The 26,519-nt window shown below is 47.3% G+C and overlaps 1 protein-coding gene across 2 annotated transcripts in view; it reads left to right on the forward strand.

The window, feature by feature from the left end:
• The window catches only part of CBS (cystathionine beta-synthase), a 98,333-nt gene that overhangs the window by 48,663 nt on the left and 23,151 nt on the right, over nt 1–26,519 (forward strand). For both annotated transcript variants that reach the window (XM_073564708.1, XM_073564707.1), the window contains exons 2-5: nt 1,565–1,758; nt 1,831–1,937; nt 2,057–2,191; nt 9,076–9,155. In XM_073564708.1, the coding sequence (XP_073420809.1) occupies nt 1,571–1,758; nt 1,831–1,937; nt 2,057–2,191; nt 9,076–9,155 (510 nt within the window). In that variant the 5' untranslated portion in view covers nt 1,565–1,570. The remainder of the gene's footprint in view (nt 1–1,564; nt 1,759–1,830; nt 1,938–2,056; nt 2,192–9,075; nt 9,156–26,519) is intronic.

Below are 26,519 nucleotides of genomic sequence, written 5' to 3' on the forward strand. Positions count from 1 at the left end.
GTGTTAAAGGGGCGCTCTTTCGCCCAGGGCACATGAAAACCTGGAGCCAGCCCTCCCCCCCACAGTCTGTAGCCAAATAACCCCCATTTTTCAGTGCGTAACTTGTATTATGAAGTTAATTACGGTTGACAAGCTTAAGTAAGAAGAATTGATGCTTTTGGCATTCAAATGGGCACTGTTGGTGTGTTTCCTGTCCTCCTCTCACTGCCGACTTTTATTCCCCATTGACTTACATTGGGTTTCGTGTTTCGGGACGACCCCGACTTTTCCCTATAATCGGACGATCTTGCTCGACCCGACTTTTGGAAAAGTCGGGTTTCACGAAACGAAACGCGACCCTAAAAAAACAAAAGTCGCTCAACTCTAGTTCTCACCATTCTTCTTCTCTGCCTTTCTGACATTTTTCTTGGCCTGCCACTTCTGGGCTTAACAAGAACTGTACCTGTGTTCTTCCATTTCCTTACTATGCTCCTCACAGTGGAAACTGACAGGTTAAATCTCTGAGACAACTTTTTGTATCCTTCCCCTGAAAAGCTATGTTGAATAATCTTTGTTTTCAGATCATTTGAGAGTTGTTTTGAGGAGCCCATGATGCCACTCTTCATAGGAGAATCTAATAGGAGAACTACTTGCAAGTGTCCACTTTAAATACCTTTTCTCATGATTTGATACACCTGGCTATGAAGTTCAAAGCTCAATGAGGTTACAAAACCAATTTAGTGCTTCAGGAAGTCAGTAAAAAGTAGTTAGGATTGTTCATATAAAAAAAATGATAAGGGTGCCCATACTTTTGCACCGGTCAAATTTTGTTTAAATGCAGATTGCACATTTTCTGTTAGTGCAATAAACCTCATTTGAATCCAGAAATATAACTGAGTCCATCAGTTATTAGATATATGAAACTGAAATAGCTGTTGCAAAAACCAAAATTGTTATAAAGAAAAAAGGTTAACATTAATAGGGGTGCCCAAACTTTAACATATGACTGTGTGTATATATATATATACACGCACATAAAAGAAAGGACTTTATTACAATTATTATAACAATGGGGATGGGTGGTGATGTGAGGAGACGCCACTGACAGATTCCAGCTCGCTATAGAGAGGATCTGACATCACTTTCATGTGATCGGCCCACCAACTAGAGCGGGGTCTCCGCTCCCCAGGACTAGGAGTCTGGAGATGACTGCTACACTGCTGATGATTAAAGGGCCACCCTCTGTCCCAGATTTCCTCACGTTGGTCTGACTCCGTAGAAGACCATGTCATGTGGAGGTGATTGGCCCCCGGGCCCCTGATGTTTGGCTATCTGTTAATGGAGTAACCTGATGGATGGGAGATGTCCACCTTCCCGAGGGCCTCCAGTTCACACTGATCGAGAGCCCTTGGATTTCGAGGGTGGGAGGGATGTGTCCTGTAGATGTCATAGAGCAGCTTCTTGTCTCTGTTCCTGTCCCCCATGAAGGCCCAGTCCGTATTGTGGATTTCATGCAGCAGCATATAAGGGGTTGTGGAGCTGTGCCTGTCTACCAGGTGGTAACCCCCTCATCTCCTTCCATCAGGTCATCATGCCGTCTGTCCCTCCTGAATTGGAATCTGTCTCTTGTCCTCACCTCGCTGAGAATCGCGTAACCAATGGAGATGTGAATGCGGAACTTGGCGCGGAGAGGAAGTGGATCCGCCCAGACCTCCCCAGCAAGTGCACGTGGCAGCTGGGCATGCCACCGGCCGAGTCGCCGCATCACCATGTACCCCTGTAAGTATAACACGGGCAGGAGCCCCCGGGACACATCTCTAAGTGAGGACTAAGTGATCCTCTCTGTTCCAGTAACCCCAGTCCATCCATCCTTCCGAGTGTCCTGCAGAAGATCGGGCACACTCCACTCGTCAGGATCAACAAGCTCGGAAAGAGGCATGGTCTCAAGTGTGAGCTGTGTGAGTAGTCACCAGGTGGTGGGTGTCCGTGCCTGGTTCATGCGCCTTGCTGGATGGCCCTGTGCTTCACCTGCCTCTGTACATGCCTTGAACTCTCCTCTTCTGTCTGTGTCCTGCAGTGGCCAAGTGTGAGTTCTTCAATGCCGGAGGGAGTGTGAAGGATCGGATCAGTCTGCGGATGGTGGAGGATGCGGAGAGAGAAGGCGTTCTTAAACCAGGGGACACTATCATAGAGCCAACCTCTGGAAACACTGGTGAGCTCCTTACACCCACTGCTGTCTTCTGTGCCGTCTGTGTAAAAGGGTGCGTGGCCACACTGTGTGACCAGTACAGGAGGTGGTTACAGTATACTACACCCCCCCACATTGTGTGACCAGTACTGGAGGTGGTTACAGTATACTACACCACCCACACTGTGTGACCAATACAGGAGGTGGTTACAGTATACTACACCCCCCCCCCCACATTGTGTGACCAGTACAGGAGGGGGTTACAGTATACTACACCCCCACACTGTGTGACCAACACAGGAGGTGGTTACAGTATACTACACCCCCCCACACTGTGTGACCAATACAGGAGGTGGTAACAGTATACTACACCCCCACATTGTGTGACCAGTACAGGAGGTGGTTACAGTATACTACACCCCCCCCACACTGTGTGACCAGTACAGGAGGTGGTTACAGTATACTACACCCCCCCACATTGTGTGACTAGTACAGGAGGTGGTTACAGTATACTACACCCCCCCACACTGTGTGACCAGTACAGGAGGTGGTTACAGTATACTACACCCCACACTGTGTGACCAGTACAGGAGGGGGTTACAGTATACTACACCCCCACACTGTGACCAGTACAGGAGGTGGTTACAGTATACTACACCCCACACTGTGTGACCAGTACAGGAGGGGGTTACAGTATACTACACCCCCACACTGTGACCAGTACAGGAGGTGGTTACAGTATACTACACCCCACACTGTGTGACCAGTACAGGAGGGGGTTACAGTATACTACACCCCCACACTGTGTGACCAGTACAGGAGGGGGTTACAGTATACAACACCCCCACACTGTGACCAGTACAGGAGGTGGTTACAGTATACTACACCCCCCACACTGTGTGACCAGTACAGGAGGGGGTTACAGTATACTACACCCCCACACTGTGTGACCAGTACAGGAGGGGGTTACAGTATACTACACCCCCCACACTGTTTGACCAGTACAGGAGGTGGTTACAGTATACTACACCTCCCCACATTGTGTGACCAGTACAGGAGGTGGTTACAGTATACTACACCCCCACACTGTGTGACCAGTACAGGAGGTGGTTACAATATACTACACCCCCACACTGTGTGACCAGTACAGGAGGTGGTTACAGTATACTACACCCCCCACACTGTGTGACCAGTACAGGAGGGGGTTACAGTATACTACACCCCCCCACACTGTGTGACCAGTACAGGAGGTGGTTACAATATACTACACCCCTACACTGTGTGACCAGTACAGGAGGTGGTTACAGTATACTACACCCCCCACACTGTGTGACCAGTACAGGAGGGGGTTACAGTATACTACACCCCCACACTGTGTGACCAGTACAGGAGGTGGTTACAGTATACTACACCCCCACACTGTGTGACCAGTACAGGAGGGGGTTACAGTATACTACACCCCCACAGTGTGTGACCAGTACAGGAGGTGGTTACAGTATACTACACCCCCCACACTGTGTGACCAGTACAGGAGGTGGCAGTATTACACGTGGTTTACAGTATACTACACCCCCACAGTGTGTGACCAGTACAGGAGGTGGTTACAGTATACTACACCCCCACATTGTGTGACCAGTACAGGAGGTGGTTACAGTATACCACACCCCCACACTGTGTGACCAGTATAGGAGGGGGTTACAGTATACTACACCCCCACACTGTGTGACCAGTACAGGAGGGGATTACAGTATATTACACCCCCCACAGTGTGACCAGTATAGGAGGGGGTTACAGTATACTACACCCCCACACTGTGTGACCAGTACAGGAGGTGGTTACAGTATACTACACCCCACACACACACGCTGTGTGACCAATACAGGAGGTGGTGGTATTACACGTGGTTTACAGTATATTACACCCCACACTGTGTGACCAGTATAGGAGGGGGTTACAGTATACTACACCCCCCACACTGTGTGACCAGTACAGGAGAAAGTTACAGTATACTACACCCCCCACACTGACCAGTACAGGAGGTGGTTACAGTATACTACACCCCCACATTGTGTGACCAGTACAGGAGGTGGTTACAGTATACCACACCCCCACACTGTGTGACCAGTATAGGAGGGGGTTACAGTATACTACACCCCCACACTGTGTGACCAGTACAGGAGGGGATTACAGTATATTACACCCCCCACAGTGTGACCAGTATAGGAGGGGGTTACAGTATACTACACCCCCACACTGTGTGACCAGTACAGGAGGTGGTTACAGTATACTACACCCCACACACACACGCTGTGTGACCAATACAGGAGGTGGTGGTATTACACGTGGTTTACAGTATATTACACCCCACACTGTGTGACCAGTATAGGAGGGGGTTACAGTATACTACACCCCCCACACTGTGTGACCAGTACAGGAGAAAGTTACAGTATACTACACCCCCCACACTGACCAGTACAGGAGGTGGTTACAGTATACTACACCCCCACACTGTGACCAGTACAGGAGGTGGTTACAATATACTACACCCCCACACTGTGACCAGTACAGGAGGTGGTTACAGTATACTACACCCCCACACTGTGACCAGTACAGGAGGTGGTTACAGTATACTACACCCCCACACTCTGTGACCAGTACAGGAGGTGGTTACAGTATACTACACCCCCACACTCTGTGACCAGTACAGGAGAGGGTTACAGTATACTACACCCCCCCACACTGTGTGACCAGTACAGGAGAGGGTTACAGTATACTACACCCCCACACTGTGACCAGTACAGGAGGTGGTTACAGTATACTACACCCCCACACTCTGTGACCAGTACAGGAGAGGGTTACAGTATACTACACCCCCCCCCCCACTGTGTGACCAGTACAGGAGGTGGTTACAGTATACTACACCCCCCACACTGTGTGACCAGTACAGGAGGGGGTTACAGTATACTACACCCCCCCCACACTCTGTGACCAGTACAGGAGGTGGTTACAGTATACTACACCCCCCCACACTCTGTGACCAGTACAGGAGAGGGTTACAGTATACTACACCCCCCCCACACTGTGTGACCAGTACAGGAGGTGGTTACAGTATACTACACCCCCCCACACTCTGTGACCAGTACAGGAGAGGGTTACAGTATACTACACCCCCCCCACACTGTGTGACCAGTACAGGAGGTGGTTACAGTATACTACACCCCCACACTGTGTGACCAGTACAGGAGGGGGTTGCAGTATACTACACCCCACACTGTGTGACCAGTACAGGAAGGGGTTACAGTATACTACACCCCCACACTGTGACCAGTACAGGAGGGGGTTACAGTATACTACACCCCCACAGTGTGTGACCAGTATAGGAGGGGTTACAGTATACTACACCCCCATATTGTGTGACCTGTGCAGGAGGGGGTTACAGTATACTACACCCCCACAGTGTGTGACCAGTACAGGAGGGGGTTACAGTATACTACACCCCCATATTGTGTGACCTGTGCAGGAGGGGGTTAGTATACTACACCCCCACAGTGTGTGACCAGTGCAGGAGGGGGTTACAGTATACTACACCCCACACTGTGTGACCAGTACAGGAGGTGGTTACAGTATACTACACCCCCACATTGTGTGACCTGTGCAGGAGGGGGTTACAGTATACTACACCCCACAGTGTGTGACCAGTACAGGAGGTGGTTACAGTATACTACACCCCCCCCCACACTGTGTGACCAGTACAGGAGGGGGTTACAGTATACTACACCCCCCCACACTGTGTGACCAGTACAGGAAGGGGTTACAGTATACTACACCCCCACACTGTGTGACCAGTACAGGAGGTGGTTACAGTATACTACACCCCCACATTGTGTGACCTGTGCAGGAGGGGGTTACAGTATACTACACCCCCACATTGTGTGACCAGTGCAGGAGGGGGTTACAGTATACTACACCCCACAGTGTGTGACCAGTACAGGAGGTGGTTACAGTATACTACACCCCCACATTGTGTGACCAGTGCAGGAGGTGGCGGTATTACACGTGGTTTACAGTATATTACACCCCCACAGTGTGACCAGTACAGGAGGTGGCGGTATTACATGTGGTGTACAGTATATTACACCCCCACAGTGTGACCAGTACAGGAGGAGGCGGTATTACATGTGATTTACAGTATATTACACCCCCACAGTGTCACCAGTACAGGAGGTGGCGGTATTACACGTGGTTTACAATATTTTACACCCCCACAGTGTGACCAGTACAGGAGGTGGCGGTATTACATGTGGCTTACAGTATATTACACCCCCACAGTGTGACCAGTACAGGAGGTGGTGGTATTACACGTGATTTACAGTATATTACACCCCCACAGTGTCACCAGTACTGGAGGTGGCGGTATTACATGTGGTTTACAGTATATTACACCCCCACAGTGTGACCAGTACAGGAGGTGGCGGTATTACATGTGATTTACAGTATATTACACCCCCACAGTGTGACCAGTACAGGAGCTGGCGGTAATACATGTGGTTTACAGTATATTACACCCCCACAGTGTGACCAGTACAGGAGGTGGCGGTATTACATGTGATTTACAGTATATTACACCCCCACAGTGTCACCAGTACTGGAGGTGGCGGTATTACAAGTGGTTTACAGTATATTACACCCCCACAGTGTCACCAGTACTGGAGGTGGCGGTATTACACGTGGTTTACAGTATATTACACCCCTACAGTGTGTGACCAGTATAGGAGGGGGTTACAGTATACTACACCTCCACATTGTGTGACCAGTGCAGGAGGGGGTTACAGTATACTACACCCCACACTGTGTGACCAGTACAGGAGGGGGTTACAGTATACTACACCCCCTCAGTGTGTGACCAGTACAGGAGGTGGTTACAGTATACTACACCCCCACATTGTGTGACCAGTGCAGGAGGGGGTTACAGTATACTACAGTATTACATGTGATTTACAGTATATTACACCCCCACAGTGTCACCAGTACAGGAGGTGGCGGTATTACATGTGGTGTACAGTATATTACACCCCCACAGTGTGACCAGTACAGGAGGAGGCGGTATTGCATGTGATTTACAGTATATTACACCCCACAGTGTCACCAGTACAGGAGGTGGCGGTATTACACGTGGTTTACAATATTTTACACCCCCACAGTGTGACCAGTACAGGAGGTGGCGGTATTACATGTGGCTTACAGTATATTACACCCCCACAGTGTGACCAGTACAGGAGGTGGCGTTATTACATGTGGTTAACAGTATATTACACCCCCACAGTGTGACCAGTACAGGAGGTGGCGGTATTACATGTGATTTACAGTATATTACACCCCCACAATGTCACCACTACAGGAGGTGGCGGTATTACATGTGGTTTACAGTATATTACACCCCCACAGTGTGACCAGTACAGGAGGTGGCGTTATTACACGTGGTTTACAGTATATTACACCCCCACAGTGTGACCTGTACAGGAGGTGGCGGTATTACATGTGATTTACAGTATATTACACCCCCACAGTGTGACCAGTACAGGAGGTGGCGGTAATACACGTGGTTTACAGTATATTACACCCCCACAGTGTGACCAGTACAGGAGGTGGCGGTATTACATGTGATTTACAGTATATTACACCCCCACAGTGTCACCAGTACTGGAGGTGGCGGTATTACACGAGGTTTACAGTATATTACACCCCCACAGTGTGACCAGTACAGGAGGTGGCGGTATTACATGTGATTTACAGTATATTACACCCCCACAGTGTCACCACTACAGGAGGTGGCGGTATTACACGTGGTTTGCAGTATATTACACCCCCACAGTGTGACCAGTACAGGAGGTGGCGGTATTACATGTGGTTTACAGTATATTACACCCCCACAGTGTGACCAGTACAGGAGGTGGCGGTATTACATGTGATTTACAGTATATTACACCCCCACAGTGTCACCACTACAGGAGGTGGCGGTATTACACGTGGTTTGCAGTATATTACACCCCCACAGTGTGACCAGTACAGGAGGTGGCGGTTTTATATGTGGTTTACAGTATATTACACCCCAACAGTGTGATCAGAACAGGAGGTGGTGGTATTACACGTGATTTACAGTATATTACACCCCCACAGTGTGACCAGTACAGGAGGTGGCGGTATTACACGTGGTTTGCAGTATATTACACCCCCACAGTGTCACCACTACAGGAGGTGGCGGTATTACACGTGGTTTGCAGTATATTACACCCCCACAGTGTGACCAGTACAGGAGGTGGCGGTATTACATGTGGTTAACAGTATATTACACCCCCACAGTGTGACCAGTACAGGAGGTGGCGGTATTACATGTGATTTACAGTATAGTACACCCCCACAGTGTCACCAGTACAGGAGGTGGCGGTATTACACATGGTTTACAGTATATTACACCCCCACAGTGTGACCAGTAAAGGAGGTGGTGGTATTACACGTGATTTACAGTATATTACACCCCCACAGTGTGACCAGTACAGGAGGTGGCGGTATTACATGTGATTTACAGTATATTACACCCCCACAGTGTGACTAGTACTGGCGGTATTACATGTAGTGTGACTACTGTACTGGAGGCACGAGATGGCGGAATGTTATTGCTTTGTGACATGTGCAGTGTTTGCCGGCTTCTTGATTGATGCTGACATTTCTTGGCTCTTCTGAGGCTCGGAGCAGATATGTCTGTAGGGAAGGTCTTGTTTTTCTGGGATAATCTGGTAACTGTGTGACTACGACGCTCCTTCCGTGTGCGAGTCCCAGCTCATCCTCTTCCCTCCCGCCATCGTTCACTGTATACTATCCTATTTATAATACCGTTCCTTCCTCCTCAGGGATCGGCCTGGCCCTGGCAGCTGCAGTGAAAGGATACCGCTGTATCATAGTGATGCCGGAGAAGATGAGTATGGAGAAAGTAAGTGTGGCTGAGGGGCGGTCAGGTGCGCTGCTGGAGCGGTATATCGGGGTGCGGCCCCTTATCCTTATATTCATGTAGTCCCTGTAGCTGGGGGTCCGTTATCAGGGTCCTGTGTATATCGGGGTGTGACCCTTATCCTTACAGTCATGTAGACCCTGTAGCTGGGGGCCTGTTATCCAGGTCCTGTGTATCGGGGTGCGGCCCCTTATCCTACAGCTGGATGTTACATTCATGTAGTCCCTGTAGCTGGGGGTTCATTATCCGGGCTAAGTCCTGTTCGGGTCTTATCCACACGCATGTCACTGGACAAAAATGGTAAAGGTTTAATATTATTGTTAGGACCGTCCCGAATAGGGTCCCAGTGACGTGATGGGATGGTGGTTACATTTTTTTGCTTCTTGGGTTTTGTCACATTTCGGATTTGTGGTGACCACGTTTCTGGCATCGGCTGGTCCTGGTTAGTCTTCCAGTACATGTGCGCCCCACGCTCTATATGTTCCATTTTCGTGAATAATTTCAGAACTATTTTTCTTCATGACATCCACCGTACATGATCGTGCTGGCTCAGTAGCAGTGTGTTATGAATGAGTCCCCGAGGAGGAAAAACAAAAACAAGCTAAGCCCCAGAAAACCAGATAGGTTGGTAACTAAGCAGATTGCAGACCCCTGATCCTATCCACACAACTAGCAGTAGCCGTGGAGCGTAACTAAGATGATCCTAGACGCCTCGTCACAGCCGGAGAACTAAATAAGCCTAAAGCAAGAAAAGGGGAAATCTAAACTGCCCCAGAGCAGACCCCAAAGCAATAGACAGCCCCCAAACGTATTGACGGTGAGACAAGATGAAAACACAAACACAGAAAAATAGGCTGAGCAAACGATGGGGCCCACACTAATTAGAAAGGCCAGGAAAGGAAAGATGCTGTCTGCAATCACGCACAAAACCCTGCCAAAAAATGTCCAACACTTTCTGATAACAAAAACCCTGAAGTCGCTAGACTTCAATTCCCTATATCAGCACTCTGGTATATTCTGAAGACAGAGCAAAAAGAGACCAATCTGATCAGGGACAAAAAGCAAACTGGCATAAACAGAGACATAAGAATGGAAATTCAGCACAGCCCCAGCAGGGGCTGGCTGACCACAAAAACTGAGTAAGCCAGACCAAATCTCATGTAAAAAATAGCAGAGCACACTTAGCTTGAGAAGGCAGGAACAGAACTGGAAACCAGAATCTCAGGGCAGGAGAAAATCACCAGCACAAAATTAGGGAGTCGGCTGTCTTAAATCCAGTCAGAGACTCCTGATGTCCACTCAGTCCTCCTCCTCAGGTGGCAGGTCTCTGCAATTTAGATCAGCTTTATTACCTGTTGTCACCACCAGTGGGAGCCCGGATGGAGAACTGACTCCTCTGTCAACACAGCCATCTCCACCACCCTCAAAAGAAGCCAGAGGTAAACCATAAAATGAGTTCACAACAGTACCCCCCCTTGAGGAGGGGTCACCGAACCCTCCTCCACGCCACCAGGCCGATCAGGATGGGCCTGGTGAAAAGCACGAACCAATCTATTGGCATGAATGTCAGAGGCAGAGACCCAAGAATTGTCCTCCTGGCCATAACCCTTCTACTTGACCAAATACTGGAGTCTCCGTCTAGCCAGACGAGAATCCAGTATTTTCTCTACCTCATATTCCACATTACCTTCAACCAACACAGGGTCAGGAGGTGCCACCATAGGAACCACTGGCTCAACAAACCTCTTCAACAGAGACTTATGAAACACGTTATGGATCTTAAACGTAACTGGAAGAGCCAATCGAAAAGAAATCGGGTTAAGAATCTCCAAAATTCTATAAGGCCAATAAATCTTGGCTTGAACTTTGGAGACGCAACCTTAATAGAGATATATTTTTTGACAACAGCCAAACCATATCACCCACTTTAAACCGGGGACCAATGGTCCTATGCCGGTTGGAAAACCGCTGGGCCTTTTCTTGAGAGGGGGACAACTTATCCACCACTTGGTCCCAAATCTGCTGCATTCTCTCTACCACAGTGTCAACACCTTGGCAGACTGAAGATTCCACTTGCCCTGAAGAAAATCGAGGATGAAAGCCAAAGTTACAGAAAAAGGGAGACATCAATGTGGCAGAACTAGCTCTATTATTTAGGGCGAATTCGGCCAAGGGCAAAAATGAAACCCAATCATCCTGATCAGCAGATATAAAACATCTCAAATAGGACTCCAAAGTCTGGTTTGTTCTCTGTCTGCGCATTGGTCTGTGGGTGAAACGCAGAGGAGAAGGATAACTGAATTCCCAGCTTGGAACAAAAGGCTTTCCAAAATCTGGAGACAAACTGGACTCCTCTGTCGGACACAATGTTCTCAGGAATCCCATGCAACCGAACCACCTGTTGTTAAAACAAGGACACCAACTCTGAGGAAGATGGCAGCTTTGGGAGTGGTACAAGATGGACCATCTTAGAAAATCTATCACAAATCACCCAGATAACAGTCATTCTCTGAGAGACAGGAAGATCAGAAATAAAATCCATTGAGATATGGGTCCATGGCCTCTTGGGCACTGGCAAGGGCATCAACAACCCACTAGAGCGAGAACAGGGTTTAGACCGGGAACAAGTCCCACAAGACTGCTCAAAATTCCTGACATCACGAGATAAGGCGGGCCACCAAAAAGACCGACTCACCAAATCTCTGGTACCAAAAATACCTGGATGACCAGCCAACGCGGAGCAATGAACTTCAGACATCACTCTCTTCCGCCACTAGTCAGGAACATACAATTTTCCCATAGGACAACGCTCAGGTTTGTCCTCCTAAAATTCTTCCAGGGCATGTCTCAAATCGGGCGAGATGGCAGAAAGAACTACCCCCTCATCTAGGATGGTAGTAAGTTTGGTAACAATAGGAGAATCCGCAAAGAAACTCCTAGAAAGGGCGTCTGCCTTAACATTCTTAGTGCCCGGAAGAAAGGAGACCACAAAATCAAAACGCGTGAAAAACAAGGCCCACCTAGCCTGTCTAGGATTCAAGCGTTTGGCCGACTCCAGGTAAATCAAATTCTTGTGGTCAGTGAGGACCACATCTTGATGTCTAGCTCCCTCCAACCAATGTCTCCACTCCTCGAATGCCCACTTCATGGCCAACAATTCCTGATTCCCCACATCTTGGTTGCGTTCAGATGGGGAGAACTTTCGGGAAAAGAAGGCACAGGGATTCATTTTAGAAGTCACCGGATCTTTTTGGGACAAAACCGCTCCTGCACCGATCTCCGAAGCATCTACCTCTACCTGAAATGGAAGTGAGACATCAGGTTGCCGTAAAACTGGAGCAGAAGTGAACCTCCGCTTCAGCACCTGAAATGCCAAAACAGCCTCTGGAGACCAATTCAGAAAATCAGCGCCCTTCTTGGTCAGATCAGTCAGTGGCTTGGCAATACCAGAAAAATTAGCTATAAATTTACGATAAAAATTAGCAAAACCCAAAAACTTCTGGAGAGCCTTCAAAGAAGTAGGCTGAACCCAATCATAAATGGCCTGTACCTTGGCTGGGTCCATTTCAATAGTTGACGGAGACAAAATAAATCCCAAAAATGAAATCCTCTGTGCACCAAAAAGGCATTTCGATCCCTTAACATACAGGGAATTCTCCTTCAAAATCCGGAACACAGTCTGAACATGTTCCACATGAGAATCCCAATCACTAGAAAAGATCAAAATATCATCCAGATAGATGATCAAAAACTTATCCACAAAGTCCCGGAAAATATCATTCATGAAGCACTGGAAGACAGAAGGGGCATTAGTGAGCCCAAAAGGCATCACCAGGTACTCAAAATGTCCCTCCGGAGTATTAAACGCCGTCTTCCATTCATCTTGATGCGAATAAGATTATACGCCCCCCTGAGGTCAAGCTTAGTAAACAAGCAAGCACCTTTAACTCTGGAGAATAGATCAGAAATCAGGGGTAACGGATACTGATATTTAATCGTAATCTTGTTAAGGGAACGATAGTCAATACAAGGCCTTAATGACCCATCTTTCTTAGCCACGAAAAAAAACCCAGCACCTAAGGGTGAAGAGGATGGTCTAATATGACCCTTCTCCAACGACTCCTTAATATAGGATCGCATAGCCTCGTGCTCGGGTACAGATAAGTTGAAAAGCCGACCCTTGGGAAATTTACAACCAGGCATCACCTCAATTGCACAGTCATAACTCCTATGAGGAGGCAAAGACGCAGACTTACTCTCACTAAATACATCATAAAAATCAGCCAGATAGTCAGGAATATCATGAGACTGAGGAGAGGTGGAGAAAACAGGAGCGTCCCTAACAACACACTGACAGCCCCAACTCACCACAGACACAGATTTCCAATCCAAAACTGGGTTATGGATTTGCAACCAGAGGAAACCCAGAACAATAGTATCATGCAAATTATGCAGCACCAAAAATCTACAATTTTCTTGGTGGTCTGGGGCAACCCGTGTCGTCACCTGGGTCCAAAACTGAGGTTTATTCTCCGCCAAAGGAGTAGCATCAATACCCCTCAAAGGAATAGGCGTCCGCAGAGGTATCATGGGAAAACCACAACGTTTAGCAAAGTCCAAATCCATCAGATTCAAAGCCGCTCCTGAATCCACAAAAGCCTTCGTGGAAAATGTGGATAAGGAGCAGATCAGAGTAACTGCCAAAAGAAAGTTAGGTTGTATGCCACCCACAGCAAATGTGTGTGTAAAACGTTTGTCTCCTTTAGGGCAGACAGAAATAGTATGAGAGGCATCTCCACAGAAAAAACACAGCTTATTGCGCCTTCTATACTCCTGATGTTGCACCCTAGACAAAACTCTCACATTGCATAGGTTCAGACATTTGTTGAAAAGGTGGCAATACCTCTCGTGTAGTTTTACGTTCACGTAAACGCCAGTCAACTTGAATGGCTAGTGACATAGAATCGTCAAGACCAGAGGGAACAGGAAATCCCACCATAGTATCTTTTACGGTCTCTGATAAACCCTTGCGAAAGAGAGCTGCCAAGGCACCATCATTCCATGTAGTAAGGACCGCCCACTTTCGGAATTTTTGACATTATAACTCTGCAGAATCCTGACCCTGGTTCAATGCCAATAGGGCTTTCTCAGCTTGGTCAATAGCATTAGAAAACGCCCAATCCTGGGGATCGCCGTGCAGCAAGGAGATGACCATTTTAACTTGCGCAGAGCTCCCCGATGAGTAAGGCTTCAAGGCAAGAAATAATTTACAATTATTCTTAAAATTCAAAAATTTAGACCGATCCCCAGAAAACACATCAGGAGTAGGGATTTTTGGTTCAACAGCATGTGATTGAGCGAGATAGGCGGAAATTCCCCACACTTCAGCAGCGAGCTGCTCCACACGATCAGACAATTGCTTAATCTCCATTAAGGAAAAAATCCTCCTACCGCCCCAGAGAATAAGAGGAAAAAATACATATAAAAAAAAAAAAATTGACACTTTTTTTTTTCCTTCTTTTGAGTACCCTAGAATCTGCGGTATGGCTGGTGATTCTGTTATGAATGAGTCACCGAGAAGGAAAAACAAGCTAAGCCCCAGAAAACCAGAGAGGTTGGTAACTATGCAGATTGCAGACCCCTGATCCTATCCACACAACTAGCAGTAGCCGTGGAGCGTACCTACGATGATCCTAGACGCCTAGTCTCAGCCAGAGAACTAAATAAGCCTAAAGCAAGAAAAGGGGAAATCTAAACTGCCCCAGAGCAGACCCCAATGCAATAGACAGCCCCCAAACATGTATTGACGGTGAGACAAGATGAAAACACAAACACAGATAGAAAAATAGGCTGAGCAAACGATGGGGCCCACACTAACTAGAAAGGCCGGGAAAGGAAAGATGCTGTCTGCAATCACGCACAAAAACCTGCCAAAAAATGTCCAACACTTTCTGATAACAAAAACCCTGAAGTCGCTAGACTTCAATTCCATATATCAGCACTCTGGTATATTCTGAAGAAAGAGCAAAAAGAGACCAATCTGGTCAGGGACAAAAAGCAAACTGGCATAAACAGAGACATAAGAGTGGAAATTTAGCACAGCCCCAGCAGGGGCTGGCTGACCACAAAAACTGAGTAAACCAGACCAAATCTCATGTGAAAAATAGCATAGCACACTTAGCTTGAGAAGGCAGGAACAGAACTGGAAACCAGAACCTCAGGGCAGGAGAAAATCACCAGCACAAAATTAGGGAGTCGGCTGTCTTAAATCCAGTCAGAGACTCCTGATGTCCACTCACAGTCCTCCTCAGGTGGCAGGTCTCTGCAATTTAGATCAGCTTCATTACCTGCTGTCACCACCAGAGGGAGCCTGGATGGAGAACTCACGACTCCTCTGTCAACACAGCCATCTCCACCACCCTCACCAGAAGCCAGAGGTAAACCAGAAAATGAGCTCACAACACAGGGCCAGTGAAGTGGTCCCAGGTGTGAGCTGTCCGTCATGGCTGACGCCCTGCAGTTACACCCACTGTCCTGTGATTAACCCCTCTGATGCCGCTGTCAGTAGTGATATAGATGAGGGGTCCCCCAGGTCCGGTGTCCGGGAAGATCCTGTCTTTTCTAATTCCCTGCGATGTGTTTAGGCACATCAGGGGGTCTCCAAATGCGACATGGCGCCACCATTGATTCCAGCCAATGTTGCGTTCAAAAAGTCAAACGATGCTCCCTCCCTTCCAAGCCCCAGCGTGTGCCCAAAAAGTGGCTTACCCCAACATATGGGGTATCAGCGTACTCAGGAAAAATTGCACAACGACTTTGGGGGTCTAATTTCTCCTGTTACCCTTGGGAAAATAAAATTATTGGGGGCTAAATTATATTTTGTGGGGAAAAAAATGATTTATTTTCACAGTTCTGCATTATAAACTTCTGTGAAGCACTTCGGGATTCAAAGTGCTCACCAGATATCTAGATAAGTTCCTTGGGAGGTCTAGTTTCCAAAATGGGGTCACTTGTTGGGGGATTTCTACTGTTTAGGCACATCAGGGGCTCTGCAAACGTAACATGACACCCGAAGACCGTTCCATCAAGTCGGCATTTCAAAACGTCACTACGTCCCTTCGGAGCGCCGACGTGTGCCCAAACAGTGGTATTCCCCCCGCGTACTCAGGTGAAATTGGACCCCAAAAGTTGTAGTCCTGTTACCCTTGTGAAAATAAAAATTGCGGGCTACAAATTCTTTTTTTTTGAGGAGAGAAAACTTATTTTTTTATTTTCACGGCTCTGCGTTATAAACTGCTCACCACACATCAAGATAAGTTCCTTGGTGGGTCTAGTTTCCAAAATGGATTCACTTGTGGGGGAGCTCCAATGTTTAGGCACATCTGGGGCTCTCCAAACGCGACATGGTGTCCGCTAACAATTGGAGCTAATTTTCCATTCAAAGTCAAATGGCGCTCCTTCCCTTCCGGGCCCTGCCGTGCGTCCAAACAGTGGTCCCCCCCACCCCACATATGGAGTTTCAGCGTACACTTTCTCCTTTTTCCTTGGGAAATAAAAAAAAAAATGTTGCTAAAAGATCATTTTTGGGAATAAAAAGTTAAATGTTCATTTTTTTTCCTTCCACATTGCTTCTGCTGCTGTGAAGCACCTGAAGGGTTAATAATCTTCTTGAATGTGGTTTTGAGCACCTTGAGGGGTGCAGATTTTAGAATGGTGTCACTTTTGGGTATTTTCTGCCATATAGACCCCTCATACTGACTTCAAATGTGAGGTGGTCCCCTAAAAAAAAAAAAAAGGTTTTTGTTGTAAAAACGAGAAATTGCTGGTCAACTTTTAACCCCTATAACTTCCTAACAAAAACAAATTGTTTCCAACATTGTGCTGATGTAAAGTAGACATGTGGGAAATGTTATTTATTAACTATTTTGTGTCACATAACTTTTCAAAATTTTCGCCAAATTTTCGTTAATTTTTGCATTTGTGGAAAAAAAAACAGCCTAAATTTACCACTAACATGAAGCCCAATATGTCAAGAAAAAAACAATCTCCGAATCGCTAGGATCCGTTGAAGTGTTCCTGAGTTATTACCTCATAAAGGGACACTGGTCAGAATTGCCAAAAATGGCCAGGTCATTAAGGTCAAAATAGGCTGGGTCATGAAGGGGTTAAAACATTGGGTTTGTTTTTTTTTTCCGTTTTCGCAGATCAACGTTGTAAAATTCTGTGAAGCACCTAGGGGATTGAGATGCTTATCTCACGTCTAGATAAATTCCTTGAGGGGATCTAGTTTCCAAAATGGGGTCACCTGTGGGGGGTTCCTCTGTTTAGGCACATCACGGGCTTTCCAAATGCTACATGACACCCACAGACTATTGCATCGAAGTCTGCATTCCAAAATGTCATTTTCCTTTCTGAGCCCTGCCATGTGCCGAAACAGTAGTTTTCCCCCCACATATGAGGTATCTGCATTCTTAGGATAAATTTCACAACAAATTTTGGTGTCACTTTGAGGTCACTGGTCAGAATTGTAAAATTTGGCATGGTCAAGGTGAAGACAGGCTTGGGGGGTGGTGGGGAGGGTTAAATGTTGCTTAGTGTAAACACTCTCTCTATATTTGGGGCTGTGGTTGAGTTCAAAATCAGTCAATCACATTTCCCCTCGTGTTGCAAAGTAGTCTGTGCTCAGCCGCCATTGTTTACAGTGATTCTGATTTGACTCCATATAAAGTATCAAGATACCCAGAAGAGCAAAATGTTCTAATTGCATTTTACACTAGAAGTCATGGTCCCTAAACAGCTGACAACACAGCAAAGTTATTTCATTGAGAAAAGTTGTCAGGCATTAGATCTACCATAGATGCTTTCAAGACCTTATCAATAACTGGCTTATATTTGGCACAACAGTGACATTACCTAGAACTGGACATACCTCAAAAATTAAAGAACTGGCAAGACAATCGGTCCTGGAGGCTGCCAAGAGTCTGACAATGTTAAAGGAGCTGCAGGAACTTTTGGCCAATCTTGGTTGTGTCCTGCATCTGACAACAATATCATGTATTCTTCATATTTGAGGTTGAGTTACATGATAGAAGCTTTTTCTTGCGAAGAAAAACATTCAGGCCTGGATATCTCTTACAAAACCCTCCATCATGTCAGCCTAAAATCAAGAAACCTGTTATGTCTGTGACCAGGGTGGAATATTTTGGCCATAGTTCCACAAGGTATTTTTTGGTACAAGACAGACACTGATCATCACCAGAAAATCGCCATCCCCACAGTGAGGCATGGTGGGGGCAGAATTTTGCTGCAGCTAGAACTGGGTCTTTAGACAAGAGGGAAGGATTATGGACTGAACAAAATATCAGACAATTTAACATCAGAACCTTCCAGCCTCTGCTAAAAAGCTGAAGATGAGGAAGAATTTCAGCGACTGCAACCATTAGTGACCTCCAAATTGTCAAGAGAACAGCTTCATCAGAAAAAGATGTAAGTTCTGGAACAGCCAAGCCCAGACCTGAACCCAAGGGACAAACTGCGGTGACCTGAAGAGGGCGCTGTATGCAAGAGATAACAGATGTGGAGCTACTGCAAGGAGGAACAGGCGAAGATCACCACTATAGATGTGCCGTGTGATAGACCCTGACCTAAAAGGACTGATTGCTGTAACACCCTGTGATTTTCGGGCAGCGAAGTATTAGTGTAAGGGCATGAAGATTTATATAGCATTATTGTAGTTTTTCTCTATGGTTTGTACAGATTATGGGCGACACTAAAATTGTTTTTTTTCCCCTTCACCCATGACAGCACACCTGAGAGGGATCTGCCCTTCCAGGACAGGAAACCTACTGAAAATAAAAGGGTGGTACCTCTCCCTCGCTTCAGTTGGGTTTCCTGTCCTGATGGGGACACTTGTTCTGAAAATGGCTGTTGGAAGGTTTTTTTTTTCCTTCATTATTTTATTTATTTTTTCTTTTCACTCACCCACGCTTGTCCCATCACTGGAAGAGCAGGCAGTGCACCTGAATGTCAGCCTTCAGGTGGTGGAAGCGCCGTCTGTGGGTCCTGGGGGCCCTTGATGCGGGCGTGGGACAGCGAAGTCGGGTCCAGGACTCTTCTGCGGCTGCCGCGCTACTCTCCCTCCTCTGCCAGGCTGTCTGCTGCTCCATGGAAGCTGGGCTTCTGGGTAGCGCGCTGCTGACGTCACGCACGAGGCATGCTGTGAATGGGTGCACCCCGCGTGACGTCAGTGACTGTGCGCCGGATCCAAGATGGCAGTGCCCAGGGCGGATGCGCTTCCCGGGGCACGTGGATACTGGATGTGTCCCCCCGGCGGGGGGAAGGGGCATAGATGGGCACTGGAGGATGTGGAAAGCGCAAGAGATCCCTCTTAAGGAGGGATGACCACAGAAGAGGCACTCATGTCCAACGCTTCCCGCCATGGAGGATCTCGATGGACAGCAGGAGCTCACACTAGGTGTGACGAACAGCGCGGGCGGTGCCACCAATATGTCACGTTCCCACCACTGACACCGGTATGTCAGTGGACAGAGGGACGCAACGCACTGCCGGCACACGGCTATCACAGGCACAGTGGGGGCTTATCTTAGTTATCCCACCACCGGCACCATGTGACAAAAATGTACAGCAAGCTAATCTTGCCCTAACAATTTATCGCAGGGGGATATTTTGGATGCCCCATGACTGCTAACAACCTTCCAAGAACTGCAGGGATTTATGTATATCAAACTTTCTCAGTTCCACTTTGGAACTCGCAGCTCTCTGGCGCCCCCCTTACCCTCACGTCAGTCAGGGAACTGCACCTAGGATAATTAGTCGCCAGATAGGCTGCTTGTTGTGCATGGGCAATTAGACTGCTGCAGTAAGGGAATTATCAATGCTGTGGCTGCAGCCCCCCTTCAGCAATATAAGACCCTTCTGTACTGCCAACTAGCCTAACCAACCGCACACACCACGCTGCCACCAGCCACGCTTTACTTAATCAAAGAGTTAATTAAGAGGGTCCGTGGCAAACCCCCAAATTAGCCATTATCTAAAAAAAAAAAGCGCATAGTTCGTTTCTTAGAGCATGAAGACAGACTGATAATTTTATCATTTATTCCCCAAATGGGGAGTGATTACATAGATAAAAATTGTTATAAATTTGAGATATTAAATATGTACAGTACAAATATATAAAAATAACATGGATGAAAAGACAGAAAGTACACTTGCATGTGCTTAGCTGGTATTAGGCAGACCATGTGGCTCGGGGGAGTGGCAGCCAACCAGACATCCCAAGACATCTGCAAGTCTTGTCAGCATCAAATCTCCAGCTACATCTGGCTCATTGTCCCCTCGCATCCCTTATGGTCTTTGTTGTGTGACCTCAGCAAAAGGGGCCGGCTGGGGAGGTTCCACCCCCCCTTTCTCTAAGTTATGATTTGGCCACAAAACTTATGCTAACTATATCTAGACGAGAAAAGCTCGTATAAACGCACATAGGGTATCATTGTTTGTAATTTATCGAATCCAATAAGACAACACCAAACATGCCATAATTAAGGCATTCCATTTGGGAGCAATCCATATTTCTGGAGAGATTAGAATCATCAAAATTAGGGGTTAGTAAGCTGGTTTCGTTGCCTACGCAGTGATATGATTATTATATCTCGGCGGTGTATGGTTTTTGCTATACAGTCTCTTTAATATTACCCATAGTTTCATTCAGCCACAGATCTGAGAAGAAAAGAAATGCTTTCCCTTAACTAATCCACATTCCTTTCTCCAACAAGAAATGGACGGTATCCTGTTACCAGCAGGCAGAGAGCTGTACACACACAGCTAAGGAGGGGCAAAGGGGGGGTATGCTGCAAAAGCTGACAGTCTACAATGTCCTCAGAAGAGTGGCAATGGGAGATTCTAGAAGGTTCCAACAAAATCATGCATTACTTAAACATGCATCTCTTACATTACACTAGGCTTTAGGCCATTCTAAGAGAAGCAGTCAGTCGAGTGCCAGGAGTGACGGCCGTCGAGATCGGAGGTCGCAGGACTTCGCAGTATCCAGGAGGGATGTTGTTTGTACCCCTGATCAGCCTCTGAATCCGGTACCCTTGATTGACAGCGGGTAGTGAGTGATCTACGAGAATGTCACCTTTGTGGTAATGGGTCATTTTCTGTTTTAAATCACCAGGGGCCGAGGAAGGCTAGTGCCAAAGTAAAGAATTTGCCCTTTGCAAAACCCCGCTGGCAGTTCAGTGGCAGAAGGATCTCTGCACTGATTGTATACCAAAGACAATAAAGGAAGGAACCCCTGACTTTGCCACAAGCCTTAGGGCCATAATCAGGGCAGAAGTAAAAGGTTCCTTAAAGTCAGCCTTGAAAACGGGAGGCAGGAGAAGCCATGGGCTTATCACGGATTCTGAGGCCTCACTATCTGGTGGGGAATGTCCTGGGGAATCCCCGTCTCCCTCTTCCTCCTTCTCCCCATCCTTAGACTCCTCTTTGGTCGGTGATGTAGGTGGCCGACCGTGTTTTCCAGTTGAGGACATGGATAGACTGGGTAGGGCAGTCAGGTCTACAATGGGCCTAAAGGAGGAGAAGACACCTAAATCCTTAGAGGATATAATGTTCAGGGGCCTGGAGGAAAAAAGGAAGTGCATCTTCCCTGTCAGTTCTATGGTGAAAGTGCTCATAGAGGAGTGGAAGAAGCCTACCCTCTTCTTCCAAAATAAGATACCCCTTTTGAGGAAAAGGAGTCAAAGTTGGGATAAAATCCCTAAGATTGATGGGGTAGTGGTTAGGTCCTCTAAAAAATTGTCCCAGCCTTTAGAGGACTCCGGCATGCTAAGAGACCCTTTGGACCAAAAAGCATATGGGTTCCTGAGGCACACCTGGGAGGCAGCCCCAGGGGGTCTGAAACCGGCTAAAGCTGGGACGTGTACTGCCCGCTCCCTTATGATCTGGCTGCAACAAATAGAGAAACAGCTGAGGGGAAAGGTTCCAAGGGTTGAAATTTTGGCCAGTATGTCTCTGGTGCAAGGGGCATCAGCATTCCTTGCGGGCTCCTCAGCAGATTCAGTAAGGTTGGCAGCTATGGCAGCAGGCCTATCTAATGCAGCCAGACGTGCCTTGTGGCTAAAAGGGTGTCCAGGTGACCTGTCTTCAAAAAATACTGTTCTATTCCATGTGACAGTCAATCTCTCTTTGGACAGAAGCTGGAGGACCTCTTGGAGAAGGCAGGGGATAAAAAGGGGTTTAACAGGTGAGACCCGGAAACCTTCCTTTTGGAGGAGAAAATATAATAGAGGTGGTCCCCCTGGGGAAAGAAAGGGCTAGGACAGGGGTCTGGGTACATGTTTAGAGGACCCTCTACATCAAAAAAGCCCCCCCAATGATGTCAAGTATGAGGTAGGGGGGAGGCTCTTTCTCCCTGCTTGGTTGAATATCTCCCCCAGTCGTTGGGTACTGAATGTCATTAGGGACGGCCTAAGGATTGATTTAATCCGTCCAGCCCGACAGACTTTTGTGTTAAGGCCTCTTTCACACTTCCGTTTTTTACAATCAGTCACAATCCGCCAGGTTTTGAAAAAAACGGATCCTCAAATTTTTTTTGAGGATCCGTTTTTTTCCCCATTGACTTGCATTAATGGCGGATTGTGACGGATTGCTGTCCGTTGCATGCGTTTTTTGTGAGGATCCGCCAAAAGTTGCTGTCCGTCACCATCCTCAAAGATTTCAAAACGGAGCTTGTAACGTTTTTTTCTGTGGCGGATCCTCCAGACACTGATTTAACCCGAAATTCTTTCTGGGTGCCGGACAAAAAAAAAAAAATTCTCTCTCTCTCTCTCTCTCTCTCTCTCTCTCTCTTTGGCGGATTTGAACTGATGCAAAAAAACTGAAGTGTGAAAGAGGCCTATCACGCCGCAGGAAGTCTCCAGGAGAACAACTAGCCCTGGAGGAGGAGGTTTTGGGACTGATGCAAAACCTGGTTCTACAAGAAGTCCCGAGGGAAGAGGAAGGAAGGGGATTTTATTCCCCCCCTCTTCTTGATACAAAAGCTGGACGGTTCTCTGAGAACTATTGTCAACCTGAAGAAGCTCAACCGATGGGTTGTGAATTACTTCTTGAAGATGGAGTCAGTACACACAGCCTTAAAAATGTTGTTCTGGGACTGCTTCATGGCGGTCATAGACTTGAAAGATGCCTACTACCACATGCCAATCCATCGGGACCATCAAAGTTCCTAAGGGTAGCTCTGTATGTCTAGGGACAGATCAGGCACTACCAGTACGCAGCCCTCCCATTCGGTCTGTCTATAGCCCCAAGGTGTTTACCAAAGTGATGTTGGAGGTGATGTCCTACCTTAGTTCTTGGGACATAGTTAGTTATTATCCTGTACCTGGATGACTTCCTTCACTTGATTTACACAGTGACCCTCCGACCTCCCAGTTATAAGGAAGTGTCTGTGACCCTAAAGGAGCTAGGCTGGGTAGTAAGCGCCCTCAATTCAAGGCTAACACCAGAAAAAGTATAATCCTTCCTCGGGTTGGTTCTGGACTCCGAGCGCCATCTCTGCCTCCTACCAGAGAACAAAATAGTCAAAATAATGGGTCTGGTCCTGTCTGCAATACTGCAGCCCGTAATGACGCTGAGGAATGCAATGTCCCTGCTAGGATATTTAACATCCTGTTTACTGGCAGTAGGTTGGGCACAATTTCACCTAAGGCAGCTACAGTGGGAGGTCCTGTCGGCGCAGAGGTCATTGAAAGGACATTTAGAGGGGAAAATACATCTTTCCTTGATGTTAAGAAATTCCCTGACCTGGTGCACAGTAAGGGAACATTTGGCATCAGGGTCCAGTGGTTAACACAGGTGGAGGAGGTGATCATGACAGACACAAGTGGTACAGGATGGGGAGCACATCCAAGATCCCACTTAGTTCAGGGAACCTGGTCTTCTTTAGACTGGGATCACACTACCGTGTGTGATGCGAGAAACTCGCACTAGTCTCTCGCATCAACACCCAGCGCTACCGCCAGCACTCAGGACCGGAGCTGCGGCTGCATAGAAATGCATAGAAATGCATGCAGCCGCAGCTCTTGTCCGTGTGCCAGCGGTAGCGCAGGGTGTTGATGCGAGAGAATCGTGTGGGTTTCTTGCATCACACACGGTAGTGTGATCCTGGGCTTAGAAAGAGATCAGGGTTCGACTGTAAAGGAGCTGTTGGCCGTGGAAAAGGCCTTAAGGCATTTTCTCCCCATACCCGGGTCATATTGGACAATCGTGCAGTGGTAGCTTATATCAACCACCAGGGGGGAACAAGATCCCACCCCCTTATGGGGGCAGCCAGCATCCTGTTTCAGCTAGCAGAACAACATCTTCTATCTCTTGCAGCACTTCACATAAGGAGTATGGAAAACACGAAGGCAAGACTACCTGAGCTGCAAGAAACTAAGACAGGGAGAATGGTGTCCAAACCCTCGAGTGTTTCATCAAATAGGTCTATCTCTGGCCTGAGCTATTTGCCACCTTACACAACAGGAAGGTGAAGAATTTATGCTCGCTAGATCCAAGGGAGAATCCTTTTGAGGTAGATGCCCTTCAGATTTCATGGAAGTTCAGTATGGCCTACGTGTTTTCTCCGATAGCAATGATTCCAGCGGTAGGGAGAAAAATCAGAAAGGATGAAGCGTGAGTAATCCTCATTGCTCCATTTTTGTCTGAGGAGACCATGGTCCTCCCTCCTAAGGTGGATGTCGGTTACTGATCCGGAATCTCTGGTAGAATCCATGGATCTGCTTACCCAGGGACCAATATGCCGCTCTAAAGTGAAGGGCTTCCATCTGGCAGCATGGAATTTGAGAGGGCATTACTGAGTCGTCAGGGGTTCTCACCAGGGCTAGTCTCCACCTTGTTGAAGAGTAGGAAACAGATTTACATCAAAAATCTATGGTAGAACATGGGAGAAATTTTTGGAGTTTCTAGGGCAACTTTTGGGAGACGAAGCACCGGTAGGGGCTATTCTAGAATTTCTATAGGCGGGAATGCAACTAGGGTTGGCAACTAATATTCTCAAGGTACAAGTATCAGCGTTGGGTGCCTTGTATAATTGCAACCTAGCATCCAATAGGTGGGTATCCCAATTTATTAAATCCTGTAGTAGATCTAGGCCAGTCATAGTTCCCAAAATTCCTCCATGAGACCTGAACCTAGTTTTAGAAGCACTAACTAAGAATCCATTCGAGCCCTTGCAAGAGTTGTCAGCGAAATTCCTCACTCTTAAAATAGTGTTGCTAGTGACCTTAACATCAGTCCGTAGGGTGAGTGACATACAAGCCCTGTCTATCTATCTATGCTTCCCATACACACAGGCCGGATCTGGCCTTAGGTTTTTGAGGACAGGGTGGTTCATCTCCCCAAGATAGTTCTTAAGTTCCATAGAAGCCAGGAAATCGCCTTGCCATCATTCTGTAATAACCCTAGGAATTCAGAGGAGGAAAAATTCCATACTCTATAGACGTGAGGAGGTCCATATTACAATACATGTCCATGACTAGTCAATGGAGGAAAGATCAGTCCCTTTTTGTAGCCTTCAAGGGTAGCAGAAAGGGGTACGGGCTATCTAAAAGTACCATTGCTAGATGGCTCAGGGAGGCCATTAGCTTATCCTACGCCGTGAGTGGCACTCCGGTTCCTGAAGGCATCAAGGCTCACTCCACCAGAGCTGTGGCTACTTCCTGGGCAGAAAAGACTGAGGTATCGCTTGATCAAATATGTAAGGCCGCTACCTGGTCCTCACCATATGCTTTCTTTAAACACTGCCGACTGAATCTGTCCTCCTCGGCTGATCTAACCTTTGGTAGAAGGCTGCTAGAACCGGTGGTCCCTCCCTAAGATGTTTTAATTCTCAAAAAGTTTCTCAGGTGTGCTGTCACAGGTGAAGGGAAAACACCAAGGCTACTTACCGGTAGCTGGTTTTTCCAGAACCCGTGACAGCACCCGTATATTCCCTCCCCTTTTCACCCCTTGAGTGTGCACTATAGTTTGGGTGTCTCTTTGTTGATATAATGTGGTGATAGTTTTGCTATGTGAACTAACCAGGGGGACCTTTCATGCTCTGTAAACCAACTGAAGCGAGGGAGAGGTATCACCCCTTTATTTTCAGTAGGTTTCCTGTCCTGGCTGGGTGGATCCCTCTCTCAGGCCAGTCATGGGTTCTGGAAAAAACTGCTACTGGTAAGTAACCTCGGTGTGGTGTGTGTTTTTTGTTTTTTTTTTTTCCTTATACCAAGAATTATATTTGTCATTGGGTTACTGGGACAGAGAAGAGCCAGAAAACCAGTG

The sequence above is a fragment of the Dendrobates tinctorius genome, unplaced genomic scaffold (genome assembly GCF_039654945.1).
Source record: "Dendrobates tinctorius isolate UK_male_01 unplaced genomic scaffold, ASM3965494v1 ptg000475l, whole genome shotgun sequence".
NCBI classification, from domain to species: Eukaryota; Metazoa; Chordata; class Amphibia; order Anura; family Dendrobatidae; genus Dendrobates; species Dendrobates tinctorius.